At 41.3% G+C, this 21,266-nt stretch overlaps 2 protein-coding genes across 6 annotated transcripts in view; one reads left to right on the top strand and one right to left on the bottom strand.

Annotated features, from left to right (window-relative positions):
• Window positions 1–2,779, bottom strand: part of ccdc62 (coiled-coil domain containing 62) — a 50,811-nt gene extending 48,032 nt beyond the window's left edge. For 2 of the 3 annotated variants that reach the window (XM_043715773.1, XM_043715774.1), the window contains exon 1: window positions 2,457–2,779. In XM_043715773.1, the coding sequence (XP_043571708.1) occupies window positions 2,457–2,778 (322 nt within the window). In that variant the 5' untranslated portion in view covers window position 2,779. The remainder of the gene's footprint in view (window positions 1–2,456) is intronic. The other variant, XM_043715775.1, reaches the window with a different exon arrangement.
• A 19-nt stretch (window positions 2,780–2,798) lies between these two features.
• The window catches only part of denr (density-regulated protein), a 38,060-nt gene continuing 19,592 nt past the window's right edge, over window positions 2,799–21,266 (top strand). The window contains exons 1-5 of one of the 3 annotated variants that reach the window (XM_043715778.1): window positions 2,818–2,932; window positions 5,447–5,504; window positions 8,488–8,590; window positions 10,213–10,232; window positions 16,185–16,269. In XM_043715778.1, coding sequence (XP_043571713.1) covers window positions 5,502–5,504; window positions 8,488–8,590; window positions 10,213–10,232; window positions 16,185–16,269 — 211 coding nt within the window. In that variant the 5' untranslated portion in view covers window positions 2,818–2,932; window positions 5,447–5,501. The other 2 variants (XM_043715779.1, XM_043715780.1) reach the window with 2 other exon arrangements.

The raw sequence follows: 21,266 nt of genomic DNA, 5'->3' as shown, positions 1-21,266 counted from the left end.
GCTGAGGGACTTGAGGCTGTTTTCGTTAGAGAGAAGAAGGTTGAGAGGTGACTTAATAGAGACATAAGATAATCAGAGAGTTATATACGGTGGACAGGGAGAGCCTTTTTCCAAGTATGGTGACGGCGAGCATGAAGGGGCATAGCTTTAAATTGAGGGGTGATAGATATAGGACAGATGTCAGAGGTAGTTTCTTTACTCAGAGAATAGTAAGGATATGGAATGCTTTGCCTGCAATGGTAGTACATTCGCCAACTTTAAGTACATTTAAGTTGTCATTGGACAAGCATATGGAGGTACATGGAATAGTGTAGGTTAGATGGGCTTCAGATTGATATGACTGGTTGGCGCAACATCGAGGGCCGAAGGGCCTGTACAGCGCTGTAATGTTCTATATTCTAAGTAAATTTGCTTTTAACAAATTTCTACTGGCTTTCTTTAATGAATCCACATTTTTCTGAGTGATTGCTAATTTAGTCTCAGATTATCAGTTCTAAAATCTTCTCTCCCACTGTGACATTTGCTATTTCCCAGTCCTCTGGAAAAACCACTGGATCCAAGGAAATTCTGAAGGTTATAGCCAATAACTCCACAATTTACATCCACACTGCGTCTGCTGTAGATTCTTGGATGCGTTCCATCTGCTCCTGGTGACTTATGTTAAAATTCAAGCAACATTTCAAATACCTCTATCAATTTTTTAACCCACCTCATAAATCAACAGCCTCCTCTTTGACTGGGCATTCGCTGCATTTTGTGTCTTGGTAAAGCCAGGTGGAAAGTTTAGCACTGTAATCATGCTCTCTACCTCATGCGTAAAACCCATTTCGATGTATAACTGGTTCCCAATCCCTCTCACCACCTTTTAACATTGAAATTTTTATAGATGAGTTTCAAATTCCCCTTTATGTTAGAGCTGCTAGTCTCTTCACATACTGTCTCTTTGCTGCTCTTATACCAAACAACAAACAAAGATTAAATGAATAGTCAGAATCTTTTTCCCAGGTCAGAAATGTTCTGAAGGGTCACTGGACCCAAAACGTTAACTCTGTTTTCTCTCCACAGATGCTGCCAGACCAGTTGAGTTTTCCCAGCAATTTCTGTTTTTGTTTTAGAACTATTAATTACTAGGAGAAATAGGTTTAAGGTAAAAGGGGAAAGTTTAAAGGAGATGTGAGAAGCAGGTTGTTCTCTTTTTTACACAGACAGTGGTAAGTGCCTGGAATGCACTGCCAGAGGAGGTGGTAAAAGTAGATACAATAGCAATGTTAAAGAGGCATTTTTAATGGGATCTTAATATATGCACAATTGCATGTTTATCATTAACAGTCACTGCATATCTCTTGTAATTTGGTCTTTGAAACATTTTGAGTTGTGATACCACAAAAGCAAATCTTTCCTATGAAATAATCCTGTTCAGTATTAAATTATCCAAAATAACTGTGTTAATAACATTAGTAATTCTACCTGTTTTCAATCAAATGGCACCTGAATTTATGCAGCCTTAAGCTAGTGAGTCCACACATCCATTTCCAAAAGGTTCATTATCTCACTGACTTCAATCTTTCCCAGTTTTCAGTTAGATGAATATTCCTTTGTTGACAGATTTAAGACTGTTCTCTCCTCTACGCATTCACCTCTTTTGATCCTTTGCTGACCCACCACTTCCTGCCTTAGCATCCATCTCCTCTTTGCAGTCTCTCACCCATGTGCAGCGTCTTTACCGCTCCTCCTCACCTCCCTTCCCTCAGCCAACATGCCCCAGCTTTATCACTGCTCCATATTTGCTGCTGATAGCCTCAAAGTTAGTTGACCAACTATTATCATCAGCAGGCATGGGAGAGAAACAACCTGAGATTGCAGGAGCTGCTTCTCAATGATTCTGTCACTTGTACATTCATCAGGCATACGCTTTCTTTCACTGTTTCTTATTTTGAATATTCCCAGGTTTTTGGAGTTCAGCTCCTTCTTTAGGCGTGGGACAGGGGCATTTTTTGATCGTGAGAAGTCTCCTCAAAACTGATCAGAAATTCTTGCCAGTCTTTGTTCTTTAAACTATTACCACTGTCCAGATTGTGACAATTAACGAGTCTCATTATCACTTGTCTAAAACTATTTTCACATACAATCTAATGTAAACAAGAACAACGCACTGCCGATGCAGGGGATCGAAATAAACGGAGTAAATACTGAGGAAACTCAACGGCTTTTTGTATAGATGCAGGGCTTCTATAACACTTTCTGCTGGCAACCAAACGTAAATGTTTGATCAACAAATAACTGCGGATGCTGAAGTTCTCAAACAAAAATGGAAGTGCACGCTCAGATCTGGCAACATTTGTGGAGAGGGGGACAAACATAGTTAACATTTTGAGTCCAGTGACCCTTCATCAAAACGATGCCCGGGGGAAGTTTGGTCAGTTTAGCATCAATGACAAAACAGTTAGAAGTCGCACCCTGCATCGCCGGCTCGGTCTCATCGCCGTGTCCAGTCGCACTCCACCATCCCCGGGCCCGGAACAGGCGGCAGGTGTTTAACCACAATCCTCTCTCCCTCCAACTCCGACCGCCATGTTCAGAGCGACCGGCTAACCAAGAGGCCCCGGCCGCCGGCGCCTGCACAACGCCGACCGCGAAAAAAAAAATAAAGCACCGCCGACAATTCGGCCGATAATCCGCCATTTCTCTCGCCATTGACCCGATGGCGTAAAGAAGTCGCGGGTGATCAGCGCGCAGAAATTTGAACCGGCGCCGCATTGGGCCATCCCCTGTCGTCATTATCCGAGCGACGAAAGAGACGGGAGGTCCTACGGGAGACGTGCGCAGGTTTCGTTCGGATCGGCTGCTTCATTCAGGCGGTTCGCTTCTCTTGATGAGCCTTTACATTATCGGCTTTAGATGATTACGCTGGAAACTGGCGGCAGTCGATAAGGTTTGGAGTTTGTGTAGTTTCCTGTATAGAACGCCAAAGGTGTCCGGGGTAAATTCACACACGCTGTGGTATTAAAGTGGACATCAAGGTGTTAATCAGGCCGTACGTTCCTGGAATTATTTCATTTTAATTCTCCTGAAAAATATGTGTTTTAATGGTCTGTTCAACATCGTTCACTTTAGATTTGCTCGCCCCTATGCTGGTAGAGTATTGCATTATGTGTATGGATCATGTTGGATAAGTCTTTATCTTGAATAGCAAACACATTTTCGGTGAACCTTTACTGTGAGTAAAATTTGTCCAAAATCTATAAAATCAGATGCACTTGGCAATATCAGCACACATCCGCCTAATTTAGGGCACTTTATCAGGAGAAATTTATTTACCCAGAATGATGTCCTTGTGGAAATCTCCGTCACAGAAAGTGGTTGAGGCCAAAACTTTGAATGTTTTCAAGAAGGAGTTAGATATAGTTCTTAGGCATAAAGTGATCGAAACATATGGGAAGAAAGCAAGAACAGCTTGTGTGCTGGTTCGGATGATCAATCATGATCATATTGCGTTGTGGAGCAGGCTCAGAGGGCCTGCTCCACAACGCAACTGGCTTACACCTCCTATTTTCTGTGTTTCTTAGCTGGACTTGATAATACAGAGGTGGAATTCTGATGTTAGTCCTGATTATTTCATTTGAATTGTTAACAGTTTGTTGCTTAGAAGTACAGAGTTTGAGTTTTGCTGAAAACGGACATGCTGTCAATGCCTTTCACCTTGCTGTCTTTAGGACGGACTCAAAGTTGCCATATTGCAATCATTTATACTGCATGAAAAGAGGGTGCAGATTGGTGATGAATCAACTGTGATTAGTTGAGGTGTTGTCATGAAGAATGTCCACTGCACTGTTCTCCCCTGGTCTTCTGTTTTGTAAGTAATCTTACAAATAGGGCTGAGCCATTTTCTATCTGTGCAAGCCTCATGCCAAAATAGGGCACATCAAAGCTATCAAATCATTGTACCAAATCAAAAATGAGCCCAAGGCTGACACTTTCCAATGTTGCACCTTTTTAAAAAATTAAACAAAATATTTTCCACGAATATTCTTCATGCAATGCCTTGACCATTCTGAGTCCATCTGATGACCAGTCAACACCTTTTTCTTTTGTCTTTTTTCACCATTAGCACCCATGCTGCTTTTTTCCCAACCAAACCAGGAGATACCTGGCTTGGCACCTGCTCTGCAACTCTGTCCAAATGAGGGGAATAGGGGATGGGAAATCATCAGGATCCCTGCTCTTGGTTACTAGGTGAAAGTGAGTGCGGCAGATGCTGAAGATTAGAGTCAAGAACGTGGTGCTGGAGTAACACAGTAGGTTAGGCAGCTTCCGAGGAGCAGGAAAATCAATGTTTCGGGCAAAAGCCGCTCATCAGGAATGAGGCTAGGAGCCTCGGGGATGGAGAGATAAACGGGAGGGGGGGGGTGGGGGGGTTGGGCGGGGGAAGGGGTGGATGTCAGGTCCTCGCTCCTCAAAAACCCATCCTCCCTGCAACCTGCGCCCACACCTCCCCCCTCGCCTCTGTCCAATGCCCAGAGGAGCCTTCCACATCCATCAAAATTTCACCTGCGCTTCCACACGTCATTTACTGTATCCATTGCTCCCGATGCGGTCTCCTCTACTTTGGGGAGACAGGGCGTCTACTCAAAGAACAACTGCGGGACGCCAGCACCGAACAACTGCGGGACGCCAGCACCAAACAACTGCACCACCCCGTGGCCAAACCCTTTAACTCCCCCTCCCACTCTGCTGAGGGCATGCAGGTCCCGGACCTCCTCCATTGCCATTCCTTACTACCCAATGCCTGCAGGAAGAACGCCTCATCTTCTGCCTCGGAACCCTCCAACCCCATGGCATCAATGTGGATTTCACTAGTTTCCTCATTCTACCCACCTCCTCCACCTTCCACCTTATGCCAGTTCCAGCCTTCCAGCTCAGCACCATCACGACCTGTCCCATCTGCCCATCTTCTTTCTCACCTGTCTGCACTACCCTCCCCTGCAACCTATCACCTTTATCCCCACCTCCGTCCACCTATTGCACTCTTAGCTACTTTCCTCCCATCCCCACCCCTCTCCCATTAATATCTCCTCCCTTGAGGCTCCCAGCCGCGTTCCTGATGAACGGCTTTTGCCCGAAATGTCGATTTCCCTGCTCCTTGGATGCTGCCTGACCTGCTGTGCTTTTCCAGTACCACACTCTTTTTGCTCTTGGTTACTGTATAGTGAACACTGCTGGAAGGGTCAAACTTAGGCAAAAACAGAAACTGGCCTGATGGATCTAATGCAAAGGCTGGATCATGAACTACACAAATGTACAGGCCCAACTGGAGGCCAGTGATATGTGTCAATGGTTCCTGACAGTGAAATGGTACTAGTAATCCATGACTATTTCAGTTAACCTCAACATGATCGGGAATGGAGTGGACTCTTATCTACCATATAGATGTCTGGTTATTTTGCAGTTCTACTAGACTGTATGTAATATGGTCTCCCTGAGGTTTTGCTGCATCCTAGCACATGGTAAGTCAATAACATCTCTTACACCAAAACAACTGATTGTAGTGCTGTAATAGCTTATACAAAGGCTGTACTTTATTTTAAAAAAAATTTAATTTAATCTAGGTTTGTAGCCTATTTATAGGTGACTTTTTTTTCTCTGATAAAATACAGGACTCGTGTTCAGAGGATGATTTATCTGCACAGGCAAGAAATAAAATACTTGCATTTCTGTTGTACCTCTTCACAACCTCAGTGTGTCACAATGGGTTTTACAACCAATTACTTAGAAGTACCTGGAAACTCACTATCAACGCTTTGATCAAGACTAGCGGGGTGGGTGGGAAAGAAGATGGGAAGATTGCACAAAGCCTATGCCCTAGTTGGAAGCCCAAAGGGTAGAGGTGCCATGGGGGCTTTGAAGGTAACCAGTATTTTAAATGAATGTGTTGAAGACATAGTGGGCATAAGCCAGTGAGGACTTGATGATGGACATAGGACATAGTGAGTACAGGATACAGGCCCCATGGTTTCAAAAGTTGAGAGTTTGTGGAGGGCAAAGAATGAGAAGCCAGTTAGTCTGTTGAAGAAATCAAGTCAAAAAATGACCGTATTGTGGATAAAAGCAAGATAGCAGAATGTCAGAGATCAGCAACATTGTGGAACTGCAAGTAGTAGTAGTGTTGGATGTGACTTGTGATTTAATCCGATCTAACCGGATGCCAGGTTTCATCCTGTTTGCTTCAGCCTGAGCTAGTTGCTGGAGCTGGATGCCAACAGCATATGGCTCTTATTTCTAATGCAAATAGAATTTTTTTTTGCAGTCAAATGACCAAAGTTGAGCTCTGTGTTCTAAGTGTGATCTAGTTATTCTGATTTGCCTGAATGTCATAGAATTCTATCACTTATGTAATTGCTTTTTCATATTGCGTGGGCATTGTACCTAGAGTGGCTTCTTTAAAGAGTTCATTGAAGTTTACTGTGGACATTAAAAAGCCTTGTTAAAAGATTTCCAGAGATTTGGTTTTAACTGCTTGCTTTGCTTTTGTCCCTCCTGGGGACAGTGACTGACGTGGAGAGCTCCTTGTTTCATCTAATGTAGTTTGAACAAGCTGTGCTCCAATTTTGCTAAGCAAACTCTCTATTTTGGCCCTGGATAAAATCTCTCTGTTCTTTTTAAACAGTGATTGAAAGAACATCTCAAGTTGGTATTTCTTGAGCAAGCCATGTCTGAGATTTCATGCTGACATAGCCATGCATGATTAGTGGTTTGATCACGTAACAGAGCCTGAGGGTAACTCACTGCAGAATATTATATGCTTTATCCTTTTTCCCTTTGAAAATAACCTTTAGCCAATTTTTTTTCTTGATAGCTGAATTTTGCAGAAAATTTTCTTCTCATCTTCCCTGAATTGTGTATGTGTGTTTGTTTTGAGGATATTTATAAAGCGAAGCAATTATAATTCTAGATTGTCAACTGTGTATGTTAACCAATTATTGCATTGTAATTGAACAAGTTTAGTTTTGATAGTAAATTAATATTTGTGTTTATTAAGAAACCAGGTTGTTAAATCTTATTGTTTAAAATCTGATGGGATAAAATATTTAATTTCATCCTGGTAAGTGGGGAAAGGTTTTTTATTTTATGTTGTGATCCATGGATTATTGGGACTAGAGCAACAGTGCATACCTCCAATCTGAGATATAACAGGAGAGAGAACCAGAGTTAACATTTTAGTTCAATGGTCTTTTACCACTGATCTGAAATGTGAACTCTGTTTCTACCTCTGCTGCCCGACCTGAGTATACAACATTTTCAGTTTTTATTTCTGTTTCCAACCATTCACAGTACTTTGCTTTCATGTTAATTCATTGTCTGTCAGGTTATCTAATTAAGCGACCTAAGTTCCTAATCATTAGCTCCAGTGTTCTTTTCTGTTGTCCACTTTTGCATTATCTTTTTGCAAGTGCTATTAGATCCTGTAATATTTAAAGTGCTGTTGATCTCCGTTTTGAGTATAATGCTGAAAACTTCCAGGGATCTAACTGATATGGATCTCTCATAATATATTAAGAAAATAACCTACACTCTAACGTTTTCTTATGTTAATGGTAAGTGTAAGGTGTTACATTCCAGAAACACGCAGATTGGTCAAACTGCTCAACTTTGAGCAAAGCACACTTTAAGTTTACACTACAGTTAAAGTACAGACAAAAGAAAAAGAAAAGAATTGGCTTAACTTTAACTGTATTGAAATGCTTAACAAAATAATTGATCTATTTATTGCTAATTAACTGTTCCCGTAAATGCAGCTTTGGCAGAGACAAATTCAATAAAATAGATTATCTCACAAGCAATTTTAGTAGCAGACAGAGAGCCCAAGCTTTGAGATGTAACAGAGAGAGGGATAAGAACTTCCACATCCAGCTTCAAGACCCCAGCAACTGCTGAAAGCTAACATTAAACATCCTGGTTCTGTGGGAGCTTGACCCCGCGCATTCAGGCTGCTTCTGTTGTTCCAACCTTTTTTGAAAAAAACCAAGGCTTCACCAGCTGTTTAATGGTTTTGAACAGATCACTCAGCACCTCTTTCTCTACTTTTCTTCATAGAAAAAGAATAAAACACACCTCTTAAAGCTGTAGTGCCATTATGTAATGAAAAACAATATTTCATGCCAACATATCGTGAACATGCTATCAGGTTTCCAGTCTTAAGAATAAGAATAGACCATTCAATAAGATTATGGCTGATGTGTATCTCTCATTCTCCGTGTCTGTTGATCCATTGTATAACAAATATTTATGGATCTAACATTTGAACAATTCAATTTGTCCACCATCTATTAGCCTTTTTGAAAGATGTTAAATGACAAAAACTGGACAATTCTGGAACTCTTCACATATAATATCTTATAATATGAATAAATCTTGCATTTCAACATATATATTTGATTAAGGTCAATAGATAAAATTAAATCCTGTTCTTTGCTTACATCTGATCTTTAGATTTGTGAGATGGCGTCTACTGAAAATGCAGATGCAGAAAATAAAGAAGTAAAACCAGCCAGCAATAAGACGCAATGCCCATTAAAAGTACTCTACTGTGGAAGTAAGTTTGTCAGAAAAAAAAAATTGTTTTATACATGTTATGCATTACAAGGTAACTATCTAAATAGAGTCCAAGTCCATACATTTAGTAACAAAAACAGAAGTAGCTGGAAAAGCTCAGCAAGTCTGGCAGCATCTGTGAAGAGAAATCTGAGTTAATGTTTCTGGTCTGGTGACCTTTCCTCACATTTAGTGGGAATTTTATTTCAATTAAAATCGCATTCCATAACATTTGCTGCCGCTGCTTATTAATTCCCCATATTTTCCAACTAGTTCATAATGAATTGATACCTTGTTCACCTATTCCTTCATTCCATTTCAGTCTCAAACATTATTATTCAAACATTCATTGGATGGTAACACATGCTGTATAGAACAAATGTAGTTAGAGGCTTCTTAGTTTTATACAACAGTTTATTGCAGCACAAAAAAATTATTTGTTCTACTGATTGTATCTGCCTTTTTAAAAATGAAAATACACTTTCTTCTCTTGTGGGAGGTGGGAATTACTGGCTGGCCAGCATTTATTGCCAGTCCTCGTGATTTCTGGTTATTTCTGCTATTTAACTCGTTATTCGTTCTGTGCGATGGGAACTCGTGTCTTACATCGTCCAGTAACCTGCAGCAGGCCCTCAACACTGGATTTGTACCTTAAATTTACCTGTCACAAAAAGGAACATTACAGGCATCCAGCTCCAACACAGAACTATGTGGATTGGTTGATTAGATTCATAAAGATATGAAAGATTTAGTCACAAAACATTCCACCCTGTCTAAAATATCACTTGCCATCTAGTTTGCATCAAATGGTGTATTCAGTCATAGCTGGATTCATGATAAGGTTTATGAGCTCAGATTTGTTTTGTTGTATTGGTTGGAGGAAGATTATGGAAACAGAAACAAGAATGGAAAAGATATTGCACACCTTAACAACTATTACATGAAGCAAATCAGAAGAAGAAACAAGATCTAGGCAGCTGTTTAACTCGTAATACAAAACAAACAAGTTGAATTGAACATGATGTTGCTCTAAGAAGTGAATGGTTTTTTTTTAAAATAAAGTACTGAATGCCAAAAACTTAATTTTTGAACCAAAACTTTGTGAATTGATCAATGGAATTTACATTAGCTTGCTAACAATATGGTTTGTTAGCAAGCCATCTAACCATGAGTTATTGATAGTCAGAGGTTTTAAAAAAAAACATTATGGTCATAAAATTGATTGTTTTCACTGTTGGATACTAGCTTTTTTTCACATTGCTCTGCACCAGTTCTGAACAAAGTTTTTTAAAAGCTATAATTCTATGAAACTAAAGTATCCAGGAAGTTGACTGACTAAATTAGTAGTCTGCATGACCGAACCCTGAATTCAATATGGAGTTGAGGACTTTTTGTCTTTTAAAATGCATTTGCTGATAGAGTTTGTGTATTTATAGCATTTTATAGTCTTATTTAATAGACATGTATTGTTAAGTTTTCAGGCAATTTTAATTACTTTAATTATATGCAAATACTTTTAAGCTGTTTGCTTTTTTACTTGTTCTGAAATATCAGGAAATTAAGATTTTGGCTGAGGAAACAGGACAATAATAACAAGACTTATTTTTTCTTTCCTTTTTCTAGTCTGTTCATTGCCAACAGAGGTAGGTGGTATTAATTACGTGAAATGAACATACCTTCTTGATAACGTTTTCCGCTTTTGTACTTCTCTTTTCATTCTACTTTGATTTAAATACATTGCATATCAGTTACTCGTTTGAGATTCATTTGAGATTCGCTTAATTTAAGTGCTATTTGTACATGGGACTTTACAGATTATGTATGTCACAGCTGTAATACATGCAGGGTAGAAAGTGAAGTATAAGTTCTTTTGAAGTCAATTCTTCACCCAATCTTTAAATTTAATGATAAAGTGAAAATTACTGCCTCAGGAATATTTAATGCTTAGTGTCATTGCATCTTATAGAAATTACTGACCTTCAGTTTTGTGCTCACTAAGCAGTCATTCAGTTAGTGCCAGTTAAGGCACCTGTCAGTGAATCATTCTATGGTTAGTAACTCCGTCTTTAATATAGTTCTGAAAGGAGGGGCTCTTGTGGTGTAATGCCCACATACAAATCCCACTTGCTCCAAAGGTGTTTCATAACATCTCTGGACAAGTTTATTAGAAATTGTTTTACAGGTCGAAAGTGCCCTTATCATGAAGAATGCCAGTTAAATATTACAGTCTCTACCGGTGTTTAAGAGGAGGGATGGTTTAGTGGTATTATCGCTCAACTATTAATCCAGAAACCCAGAATAATGTTATGGGGACATGGGTTCGAATCCCAATATAGCAGATGGTGGAATTTGAATTCAATAAAGAAACAAAAAAAACCTAGAATTAAGAGTCGACTGACCATGAAACCATTGTCAATTGTCGAAAAAACCCACCTGGTTCGCCAATGTCCTTTAGGGAAGGAAATTTGCCATCCTTACCTAGTTTGGCATGCATGTGACTCCAGAGCCACAGCAATGCGGCTGAAATGGCCAAGCAAGTCACTCAGTTGAATCAATCACTGGAAACTCACAACAAAGAAATGAAACTGGATGGACCACTTGGCATTGACCTCGGACCCAGAAAATACAACGGCAAAAACACAAACTGCTCTGTCGACCGTGCCACATCCTCCGTACCAACATCTGGGGGCTAGTGCCAAAACTAGGAGAGCTGTCTCACAGACTAGTCAAGCAACAGCCTGACATAGTCATTCTTATGGAATCATACCTTACAGATGACATCTCAGACATCACCATTACCGTTCCTGGATATGTCTTGTCATTATCAGCAGGACAGACCCAACAGAGTGGAAGCACAGTAGCATGCAGTCGGGAGGGAGTTGCCCTGAGAGTCCTTGACATTGACTCCGGACTCCATGAAGTCTCATGATTTCAGGCTAAACATAGTCAAGGAAACCTCTTACTGGTTACCACGTACTGTCCTCCTTTGGCTGATGAATCAGTACTCCTCCATGTTGAACAACATTTGGAGGAAGCACTCAGGGTGACAAGTGCATAAAATGTACTCTAGGTGGGGGATTTCAATGTCCACCATCAAGAGTGGCTTGGCAGCAGCTTTATTGATTGAGCTGGTCAGGTTCTAAAGGATACAACTGCTAGACTGGGTCTGCGGCAGGTGGTGAAGGAACCTACAAAAGGGAAAAACATACTTGACCTCATCCGTACTAATCTGCAGGCTGCAGAAGCATCTGTCCATGATAGTACAGGTAAAAGTGACCACTGCACTGTCCTTGTGGAGACAAAGTTCAGCCTTCACATGGAGAATAACCTGCATTGTGTTGTCTGGCACTAAATGGGACAGACTTTGAACCAATCTAACAGCTAATGAGGCTCGGGCCATCAACAGCAGCAGAACTGTAATCCAGCACAACCTGCAACCTTATGGCCTGGCATATTCCCTACTTAACCATTACCATCAAGCCAGGGGATCAACTCTGGTTCAGTGGAGAGTGCAGGAGGGCATGCCAGAAGCAGCATCAGGCAAAGCTAAAAATGAGGTGTCAGCCTCGTGAAGCTACCAAACAGGACTACTTGCATATCAAATGGCATAAACAGCAAGTGATAGACCGAGCTAAGTGATCCCACAATCAACGGATCAGATCTAAGCTCTGCAGTCCTTCCATATCCAATTGTGAATGATGGTGGACAGTTAAACAACTCACTGCAGGAGGAGGCTGCACATATATTCCCATCCTCAATGACGGAAAAGCCCAGCACAGCGGTACAAAAGGTAAGGCTGATGCATTTGCAACAATCTTCAGTCAGAAGTGCCTAGTGAATAATCCATCTCAGGGTCCTCCAGTGGTCCCCAGCATCACAGATACCAGACTCCAGCCAGTTCAATTTGCTCCACGTGATATCAAGAAATAGCTGGATGCACTGGATACTGCAAAGGCAATGGGCTCTGATAACTTTCAGGCAATAGTACTGAAGACTCTTGCTCCAGAACTTGCCGCTCCCCTAGCCAAGCTCTTTCAGTACAGTTGCAACACTGGCATCTACCTGACAATGTGGAAAATTGCCCAGGTATGTCCTGTACACAAAAAGCAGGACAAATCCAACCCAGCCAATTACCGCCCAATCAGTCTACTCTCCATCATCTGTAAAGTGATGGAAGGGGTCATCACCAGTGCTATCAAGCAGCACCTGCTCAGTAATGCCCAGTTTAGGTTTCGCCAGGGTCACTCAGCTCCTGATCTCATTATAGCCTTGGTTCAAACCTGGACAAAAGAGCTGAATTCCAAAGGTGAGGTGACAGTGACAGCCCTTGACATCAAGGCTGCATTTGACCGAGTATGGCAAGAAGGAACTCTGACAAAACTGGAATCAATGGGTATCAGGGGGCAAAATCCTGGAATTCCCTCCCTATGAGCATTGTAGTCAACCCACAGCAAGTGGACTGCAGTGATTCAAGAAGGCAACTCACCACCAACCACCGCCTTCTCAAGGACAAATAGGGATGTGCTATCAATGCTGGCAAGCCAGCAACACCCAAGTCCCACAAATGAATTTTAAAAAATAACAGCTACTTTCGAGTTGGAATATTTAGAGACTAGCATTCAAGACAGGAAAAAGAAAATATAGCTTGTTTAAAGACAATCATAGATGTTGCACCTTCATCAGCCAGATCTTCCATTCAATATTTGCGTATCAACTTTGTATTGTGTGTAGGGAATTTGAAACGTTGAGTCTTTGTGGAAGAAGGCGAATTGTACTTTTTCAAATATCTCTATTTTAAGTTACCAAGATTTTGGGGTGCAGGTGTTTACCATTCAAGCTATTCCGTTGTACTCTCAACACCTTTTTATACTTTACAAATGTTCAGTTTTAATAAACTTGAGATTTGTGTATGTATAAATTGTATTTTAACCCAACCCAAGTATATAGAGTCATAGCGATGTACAGCATGGAAACAGACCCTTCGGTCCAACCCGTCCATGCCAACCAGATATCCCAACCCAATCTAGTCCCACCTTCCAGTACCTGGCCCATATCCCTCCAAACCTTTCCTATTCATATACCCATCCAAATGCTCCTTAAATGTTGCAATTGTACAAGCCTCCACCACATTCTCTGGCAGCTCATTCCATACACGTACCACCCTCTGCGTGAAAAAGTTGCCCCTTAGGTCTCTTTTATATCTTTCCTCTCTCATGCTAAACCTATGCCCTCTAGTTCTGGACTCCCCGACCCCAGGGAAAAGACTTTGCCTATTGATCCTATCCATGCCCCTCATATTATTGTTTATATCCCAATCAGAAGAGGCAATAGCACTTACTTCATTGCTGGCTGGGCCAGCATTTATTGTCAAACCCTAATTGTCTTTGAGCTACCTCTCAAACAGCAACAATCCACTTGGTTTGGTAGCCCACAATGCTGTTGAGCAAGGGGTTCCAGAATTCTGACCAAGTGACACTGCAAGAATTATGATTTATTTCTAAGTCAGGATGGTGAGCAGCTCAGAGGAGAACTTGCAGTTAGTGGTGTTCGAATGTGTTTACTGTCCTTGTCCTTCTCGATGGTAGTAGTTGTGGGCTTGGAAAGTGCTGTCTAAGGAGCTTTAGAGAATTTCTGCAATGCATCTTGTAGATGATACATGTCGCTGCTGCTAAGTGTCAGCGATGGAGGGACTGAATGTCAGTGTGGTGTTAATTCAGCAGTCTGCTTTGTCAAGGATGGAATCAAACTACTCAAGTGTTGTTGGAGCTGCTGTCATGCCTGGAGAGTATTACATCAAACTCCTAACTAGTGCTTTGTAGATGGTGGACAGATATTTGGGAGTCATAAGGCAAATTGCTTACTGCAGGACTCCTACCCGCTGACCTCTTGTAACTAGTTCAGTTTCTGGTCAATAATCTCTTCATGATATTGATAGTGGGGGTTTCAGTGAAGGTAGTGCTGTATACCATGGAGTGTTTGTTAGATTCTCTCCCTTATTGGAGATGGTCATTGCCTGGCATTTGTGTGGCACACATGTTACTTGCCACTTTTCACCCTAATGTTGGATGCATTTGAAAATGGCTTACATCAGTGTCTGAGGAGTTGCAAATGGTGCTGAACATTGTGCAGGCATCAATGAATATCCCCACTTCAGATCTTATAATGGAGAGAAAGTCCATTGATGGTTGGGCCCAAGGCACTATCCTGAGGAAATGGCCTGGAATTCAGATAACTGACCTCCAACAACCACAACCATCTTCCTTTAGGCTGGGTATGACTCCAATCAACAGAGAGTTCCCTCGATCCCCATTGATTTGATTTTGCTCGGATTTCTTGATGCCACACTCTGCAGCCGTGATGTCAAGGGCAGTCGCTTTCATTTCACCTCTGGAATTTGGCTGTTTTGTCCATTTGTTTGAACCAAGGCAATAATGAGGTCAGGAGTTGAATGACATTACCTTAATTAAACATCAGTAAACAGCTTATTGTTGAGCCACTGCCACAGACTGTCCACAGCTTTCATTGAGAATAGGCTGGTTTGGATTTGTCCTGCATCTTGTGTACAGGGCAATTTACTACATTGCCAGCTGGATGTCAGTGTTGTATCTATGCTAACAGTTTAATTAGTTGCAATTAGTTCTGGAACAGTACTACTATTGCTGAAATGATGTCCGGGTCATAACATTTGCAGTTCCAGTTCCTTTAGCTGTGCTTGATGTTATGTGGTGTGAATCGAATTGGCTGAAGACAGTGATTCTGGGCACCCGGGGAGAAGACCAACATCTAGTGTCCATGTAGGAGGACTTCTGGCTGAATGTGCTCAAATGCCTTTTCTTTCGCACTGATAATGTTGGGTTTGCTTCATTGAGGACGGTGATATTTCTGGAGATTCACCCTCCAGCGAATTGATTAATTGTCCACCATCTTCTGCAAGTTCCTCACCAAGCCATTCACCATCTGAACTTGAAACTATATCCCCATTCATTCAGTGTTGTTAAGCCAAAATCCTGGTACTCCTGCCTTGACAGCATTGTAGGTGTACCTACATCACATGGAGTATAGTGGTTCAAGGAGGCAGATTATCATCATTTTCTGAAGGTCAATTAGTGTCGTCAATAAATGCTGTCTCAGTCAGTGATGCGCACATCCCTTTTTACAAAAATTGCAACCACTGCAGCTTTCTAATTATATTTTGTTTAATTCACAACACATTGTTACCAGGTTAATTAATTTTGATGTTTATTATCTCTTCCACTAGAGGGCAGCAATGTACCTTGTAAAACTATTTTCTAACCAACCTGCTCAGATGTTATTATATACCTCTTGACCAGGCAGGACTTGAACCTGGGCCTCCTGGCTCAAAGATAGCAGGCACCACAAGAGCCACTTTTTAAATCTTGGACCACTGGGTAGTAGCAGGTCATGTGGGATCTTATTGAAAACAACAGTGGAGATCACAGCAAGTCAGACAGCATCTTTGGAAAGAGAGCAAGTAGAGATTGTAACTGCTTTGAACATGGAATCGTCAGTGTGACTCAAACTGAGATGATAGATATTTGTTCTTTGAGTAATTACTTATGTGTGCTTTGTTACAGTATTGTGAATACATGCCCCAGTATACCAAGTGCAGACAGTGGCTGGAAAAGAATTGCCCAGAGGAATTTGCAAAACTCAGTATAGGTAACAAAAAAATCTTCCATAACATTTTTCAGTCTTGAGGACCAATGCTTTAAGGATGCAAAACTACACAATGAAGTTCATGTTGCAAATTTGATACATTAAAGTTCACTCTGAACAAACTATCTGCAGTCACGATTGTATGTTGTTTGAGCTTTTAAAAGAAAATATTGATGTAAATGGCAGATATGAAAAAATGCAGCTTATCTATTGACTTAGTTGTTCTGACGTAATGCATTTGAGCATCATGATGTGCTGTGCAGTGCAGCACCCCCGTTTCCCCCAACAATCCAGAGCCATGTAATTTCTTGTTTTTTTTAATTGCCAAGAGTTTGTATTAAAACAATCTCCGCTATTACTTAAGAATATGTCATTTCAATCCTGGTGCCTCATAAGTGGTGCATGCAAACACAGGATGTTTGCATAACTTAGTGAATATTGCACTTCTGATTCAGAATAACTCTTCTTTGTTTTCTGTGTATAATACTGTGAAGACTAATATTAATTGTTCAGAAATCATCTGGTCACTTGTCAGGGAAAGTTTCTTCAAGTGTTGCTAATGGAATTAACTGTGAATGCTGTCTTTAATCTGACCGCAAGATTGAAACTTTGCTGGTGTATGTTTCACAGTACTTCCTGCCAGGAAATCTTTTGTCATCAAATTCTTCTTTCTTAGTTCATTCTCATGCATCCATGGTAGTTCACCTGCAACCACTCTGTTCCATCTGTCATCCACCTTGTTATGGACTAGGCCAGACCAGTCAAAACGTTCTTAACTGTGTAGCCCGGGCCATAACTTTGCAATTTGTTTCAGTAAGTGTACAGTGAAATTTACCTGGAGTAAGGTTGACTACTAGATTTTAAAGCACACAAAAATTTATTCACATTACAGAATGAAACACAAAGAACAAAATGAAGAACGCCTCCAGAACTCCATCTATCCAAACTAGCCTTAATTATGCTGTCCCGAATATACACAACAGTCCCAATAAGCAAACTCCCTTGAAAAACCGGTATAAATGGAACACATGTTTACAGGTTGAAGTTGAAGGGCAGAAAGAGAGTTTCCACACAGCTCAGTGTTGAACTCTTCACCAGTTCAAGACTGAACTAAACTGCTCAGCTAGGGAGCTGACCACTCCCCTTTCATTATACAGGTCACTTTGAAAACATGACCACTTTGGCTTGAAGTCTCCTCTGTTTACATGTAAACAAAAGGTCTCTCAAAATCATTTCAATCTCTGTACCAAACCAGACTGATCAGAGCCCGGCCTGGTTTATTGCCCCTCTGAAAAAAATCAAGGACAGAGTCTCCTTGTGTCAAGGAACAGATTTGAGAAAAAAAAGGGGCTAGCTTTGTGACACCTTCCCCCCCCCCCCCCCCCCCCCCCAAAAGAAAAGTATGAACCATCAATACCAAATGATGGCTTCATTTTTAACCCTTCAAAGCCCAGTTAGTAGTCTAAACACACACATCCACTATACTAATTATAAACATGCACAATCACATGCAAATTCAGGCAGCGGTATACCCGCCACCAAACGCCTCCGTATCGCATTTGAGTCTTGATAACGCATTGGCAATCACATTTTTGTGACCTGCTGCATGCACAATTGTCGAACCAAATGGCTGCACTGACCAAGCTACATCTAAACAGTCTGGCATTTTTGTCCTTAAATTTTTCCACAAATGTCAATGGGTTGTGATCAGTTTATACGATTGTCTCCGGTGCATTGTTGGTAATATAAACACTGAAATATTGTAAGGCCAACACAAGCTTAAAGTCTCTTTCTCCACCACTGAATATTTCTGTTGATGAATGTTCAACTTCCTGGAAAAATACCCAATGGATCTTTCTATTCCCTCGTCATCCTCCTGCAGGAGCACTGCACCAACACCCACATCACTGGCATCGATAGCCACCTTGAAAGGCTTCGTGTAATCCAAGGTGGCTAATACTGGGCAGTGGTTAACACAGATTTTAGGCTGTTGAATGCCTTTTGACAGTCCGCTGACCACTGAAATTACTTGTCCTTTTTTTGACAATTCAATGAGTGGAGCAGCCACACTGCAAGAGTTCGGCACAAACTTTCAGTAAAATCCACTCAATCCCAGGAACCATAGTACTGCTTTTTTGTTGACGGTGTGGGAAATTCCCCAATTACTTTCGATTTTGCCTTTTTTTGACAATTCAATGAGTGGAGCAGCCACACTGCAAGAGTTCAGCACAAACTTTCAGTAAAATCCACTCAATCCCAGGAACCATAGTACTGCTTTTTTCTTGACGGTGTGGGAAATTCCCCAATTACTTTCGATTTTGCATCTCATAGGGCCATTTGTTCATGTCCAATAATATGGCCCAGGAAGGTGATTTCAGATTTGGCAAATTCACTTTTAGCTCGGTTTACCACCAAGCCTGCCTTCCACAGTCGAACAAGTCCAATTAAATGCTGTAAATGTTCCTTCCATGAGTAACTGAAAATAACCAGGTCACCAATATACACTACACAGTTAGGTATTCCGGCAATGACCTCGGTAGTCAGTCTTTGAAATGTGGCTGGAGCATTTTTCATACCAAATGGCATGACTTTGAACTGATATTGTCGGCACGATGGCACAGTGGTTAGCACTGTTGCCTCACAGCGCCAGAGACCCGGGTTCAATTCCCGCCTCAGGCGACTCTCTGTGTAGAGTTTGCACATCTTCCCTGTGTCTGCGTGGGTTTCCTCCCACAGTCCAAAAATGAGCTGGTTAGGTGAATTGGCCTGCTAAATTGTCCGTAGCGTTAGGTGAAGGGGTAAATGTAGGGGAATGGGTCTGGGTGGGTTGCGCTTCGGTGGGTCGGTGTGGACTTGTTGGGCCGAAGGGCCTGTTTCTACGCTGTAAGTAATCTAATCTAATCTGATATAGGAGAAAGTGAGGACTGCAGATGCTGGAGATCAGAGTTGAGAGTGTGTTGCCAGGAAAGCACGGCAGGTCAGGCAGTATCCATAACTGAGAAAGAGATAGGTGGATGAAGGTGATGGATGCTGCCTGACCTGTGCTTTCCCAGCAACACACTCTCAACTTTGAACTGATATAGTCCATTTGCTGTTACGAAAACAGAAATTGCCTTTGCTGCCTCTGACAGAGGTACTTGCCAGTAGGCTCTCAGCAAGTCCTACTTAGAAATGTAAGTTGCTTGTCCCACTTTTTCAACACGGTCCTCCAATCATGGAATTGGATATGCATCAGTATTTGTAACGGCGTTGACTTTGCAATAGTCTACACATAACCGTTGGGTACCATCTGGGTTTGGCACCATGACTATAGGTGAGCTCCAGTCGCTAACTCACTTTGATTATGCCATCTTGGAGCATGCGCTCTATCACCTTCTGAACCTGAGCCAACTTTAGAGGGTTATGTCTGTAAGGATGTTGCTTCATCGGAACAGCATCTCCTATATCTACATCATGCACAATTAGGTTAGTACTTCCCAGTTTATCTCCGCCATCTCCCCATGTGATAGCAATAACTCTTCCGGGTCTTTTCAATTTTCTTGTGGAAGATAACTCAATAATTTATCCCAATTTTTGACAACTTCCTCATTGTCCAATTTGATTTGAGGAATGTCCAATTCAGAATCCTCGGAACTTGGTTCTTCCCTCTGTGCTGTAATCATGAGCACCTTCTCCTCTTGCTTTCCTTCCCTATCAAAATACCTTTTGAGCATATTCACATGACACACTCTATGAGATATCTTCCTGTCTGGAGTCCTTATCAAGTAGTTCACCACATTCAATTTCTTCTCAATTTGATAAGGTCCACTAAACCTGGCTTTTAAAGGTTCACCTGTCATTGGAAGTAACGCCAATACCTTAACCCCACGTGCAAGATTGCAAATTTGTGATTTCTTATTCACTATTGTGTGCTGTGATACTTTTAAATGCCATCTAGCCAACTCTTCAGCTTTATTTAATCATTCCCTAACATTTGACACTTAGAATTCAGAGACTACACACTTAGTCTAACTTATTAATTTCTCCTTAATCAATTTTAATGGTCCACTTACTTCGTGCCCAAAAATTAATTCAAATGGACTGAATTTGGTTGATTCATTCAGTGTGTCTCTGATTGCAAAACATACAAACAGAATTCCTTTATCCCAATCATCTGGATAATCCTGACCATAAGCCCTCAACATGGTCTTTAGTGTTTGATGCCATCTCTCTAGCACTCCCTGCGATTCTGGATGGTAAGCAGCAGATTTGAATTGCTTTATTCCCAAGTTATCCATAACCTCCTTGAATAGTTCGGATGTGAAATGTGATCCTTGATCTGACTGGATCTCTATTGACAGTCTGTATCTAGTAAAAATTTAAGTAATTCTTCTACAACCCTTTTAGCTGTGATGTTTCGTAATGGGGATTGCCTCTGGAAATCTAGTCGACACATCCATTATTGTTAATAAATACTTATTCCCACTTTTTGTTTGATGTAGGGGACCTATGCAATCAATTAAAACTCATGTGAAAGATTCCTCAAATGCTGAAATAGATAGTAAAGGTGCAGGTTTTATTACTATCTGTGGTTTTCCAATTAGCTGACATGTATAACACGTCTGGCAAAATTCAACAACATCCTTGTGTAGTCCAGGCCAGTAAAAATGTCTTTGTGTTTTAGCCTGTGTTTTCCTCACTACTAAATGACCTCCAAGTGCTAGCTCATGTACCACTCTCAGCACTTCCTTTCTATACCCTACTGACAAAACAATTTGATGAGTCTCTGCCCATTTCTCATCTGCTTGAATGTGTGATGGTCTCTATTTCCTCATTAAGACATCATCTGAAGACATTAAGAAATAATAACACAAGGAATGCATTCACTTTCCTTCCCTGTAAATGCCTTTAGTGGGTGGCACAGTGGTTAGCATTGCTGCCTCACAGCGCCAGAGACCCGGGTTCAATTCCCGCCTCAGGCGACTGACTGTGTGGAGTTTGCACATTCTCCCCGTGTCTGC

This window comes from Chiloscyllium plagiosum, chromosome 25, assembly GCF_004010195.1.
Source record: "Chiloscyllium plagiosum isolate BGI_BamShark_2017 chromosome 25, ASM401019v2, whole genome shotgun sequence".
Taxonomy (NCBI): domain Eukaryota; kingdom Metazoa; phylum Chordata; class Chondrichthyes; order Orectolobiformes; family Hemiscylliidae; genus Chiloscyllium; species Chiloscyllium plagiosum.
Note: the sequence above shows the minus strand (reverse complement) of the source record. Positions and strands in the feature narration are given on the sequence as shown.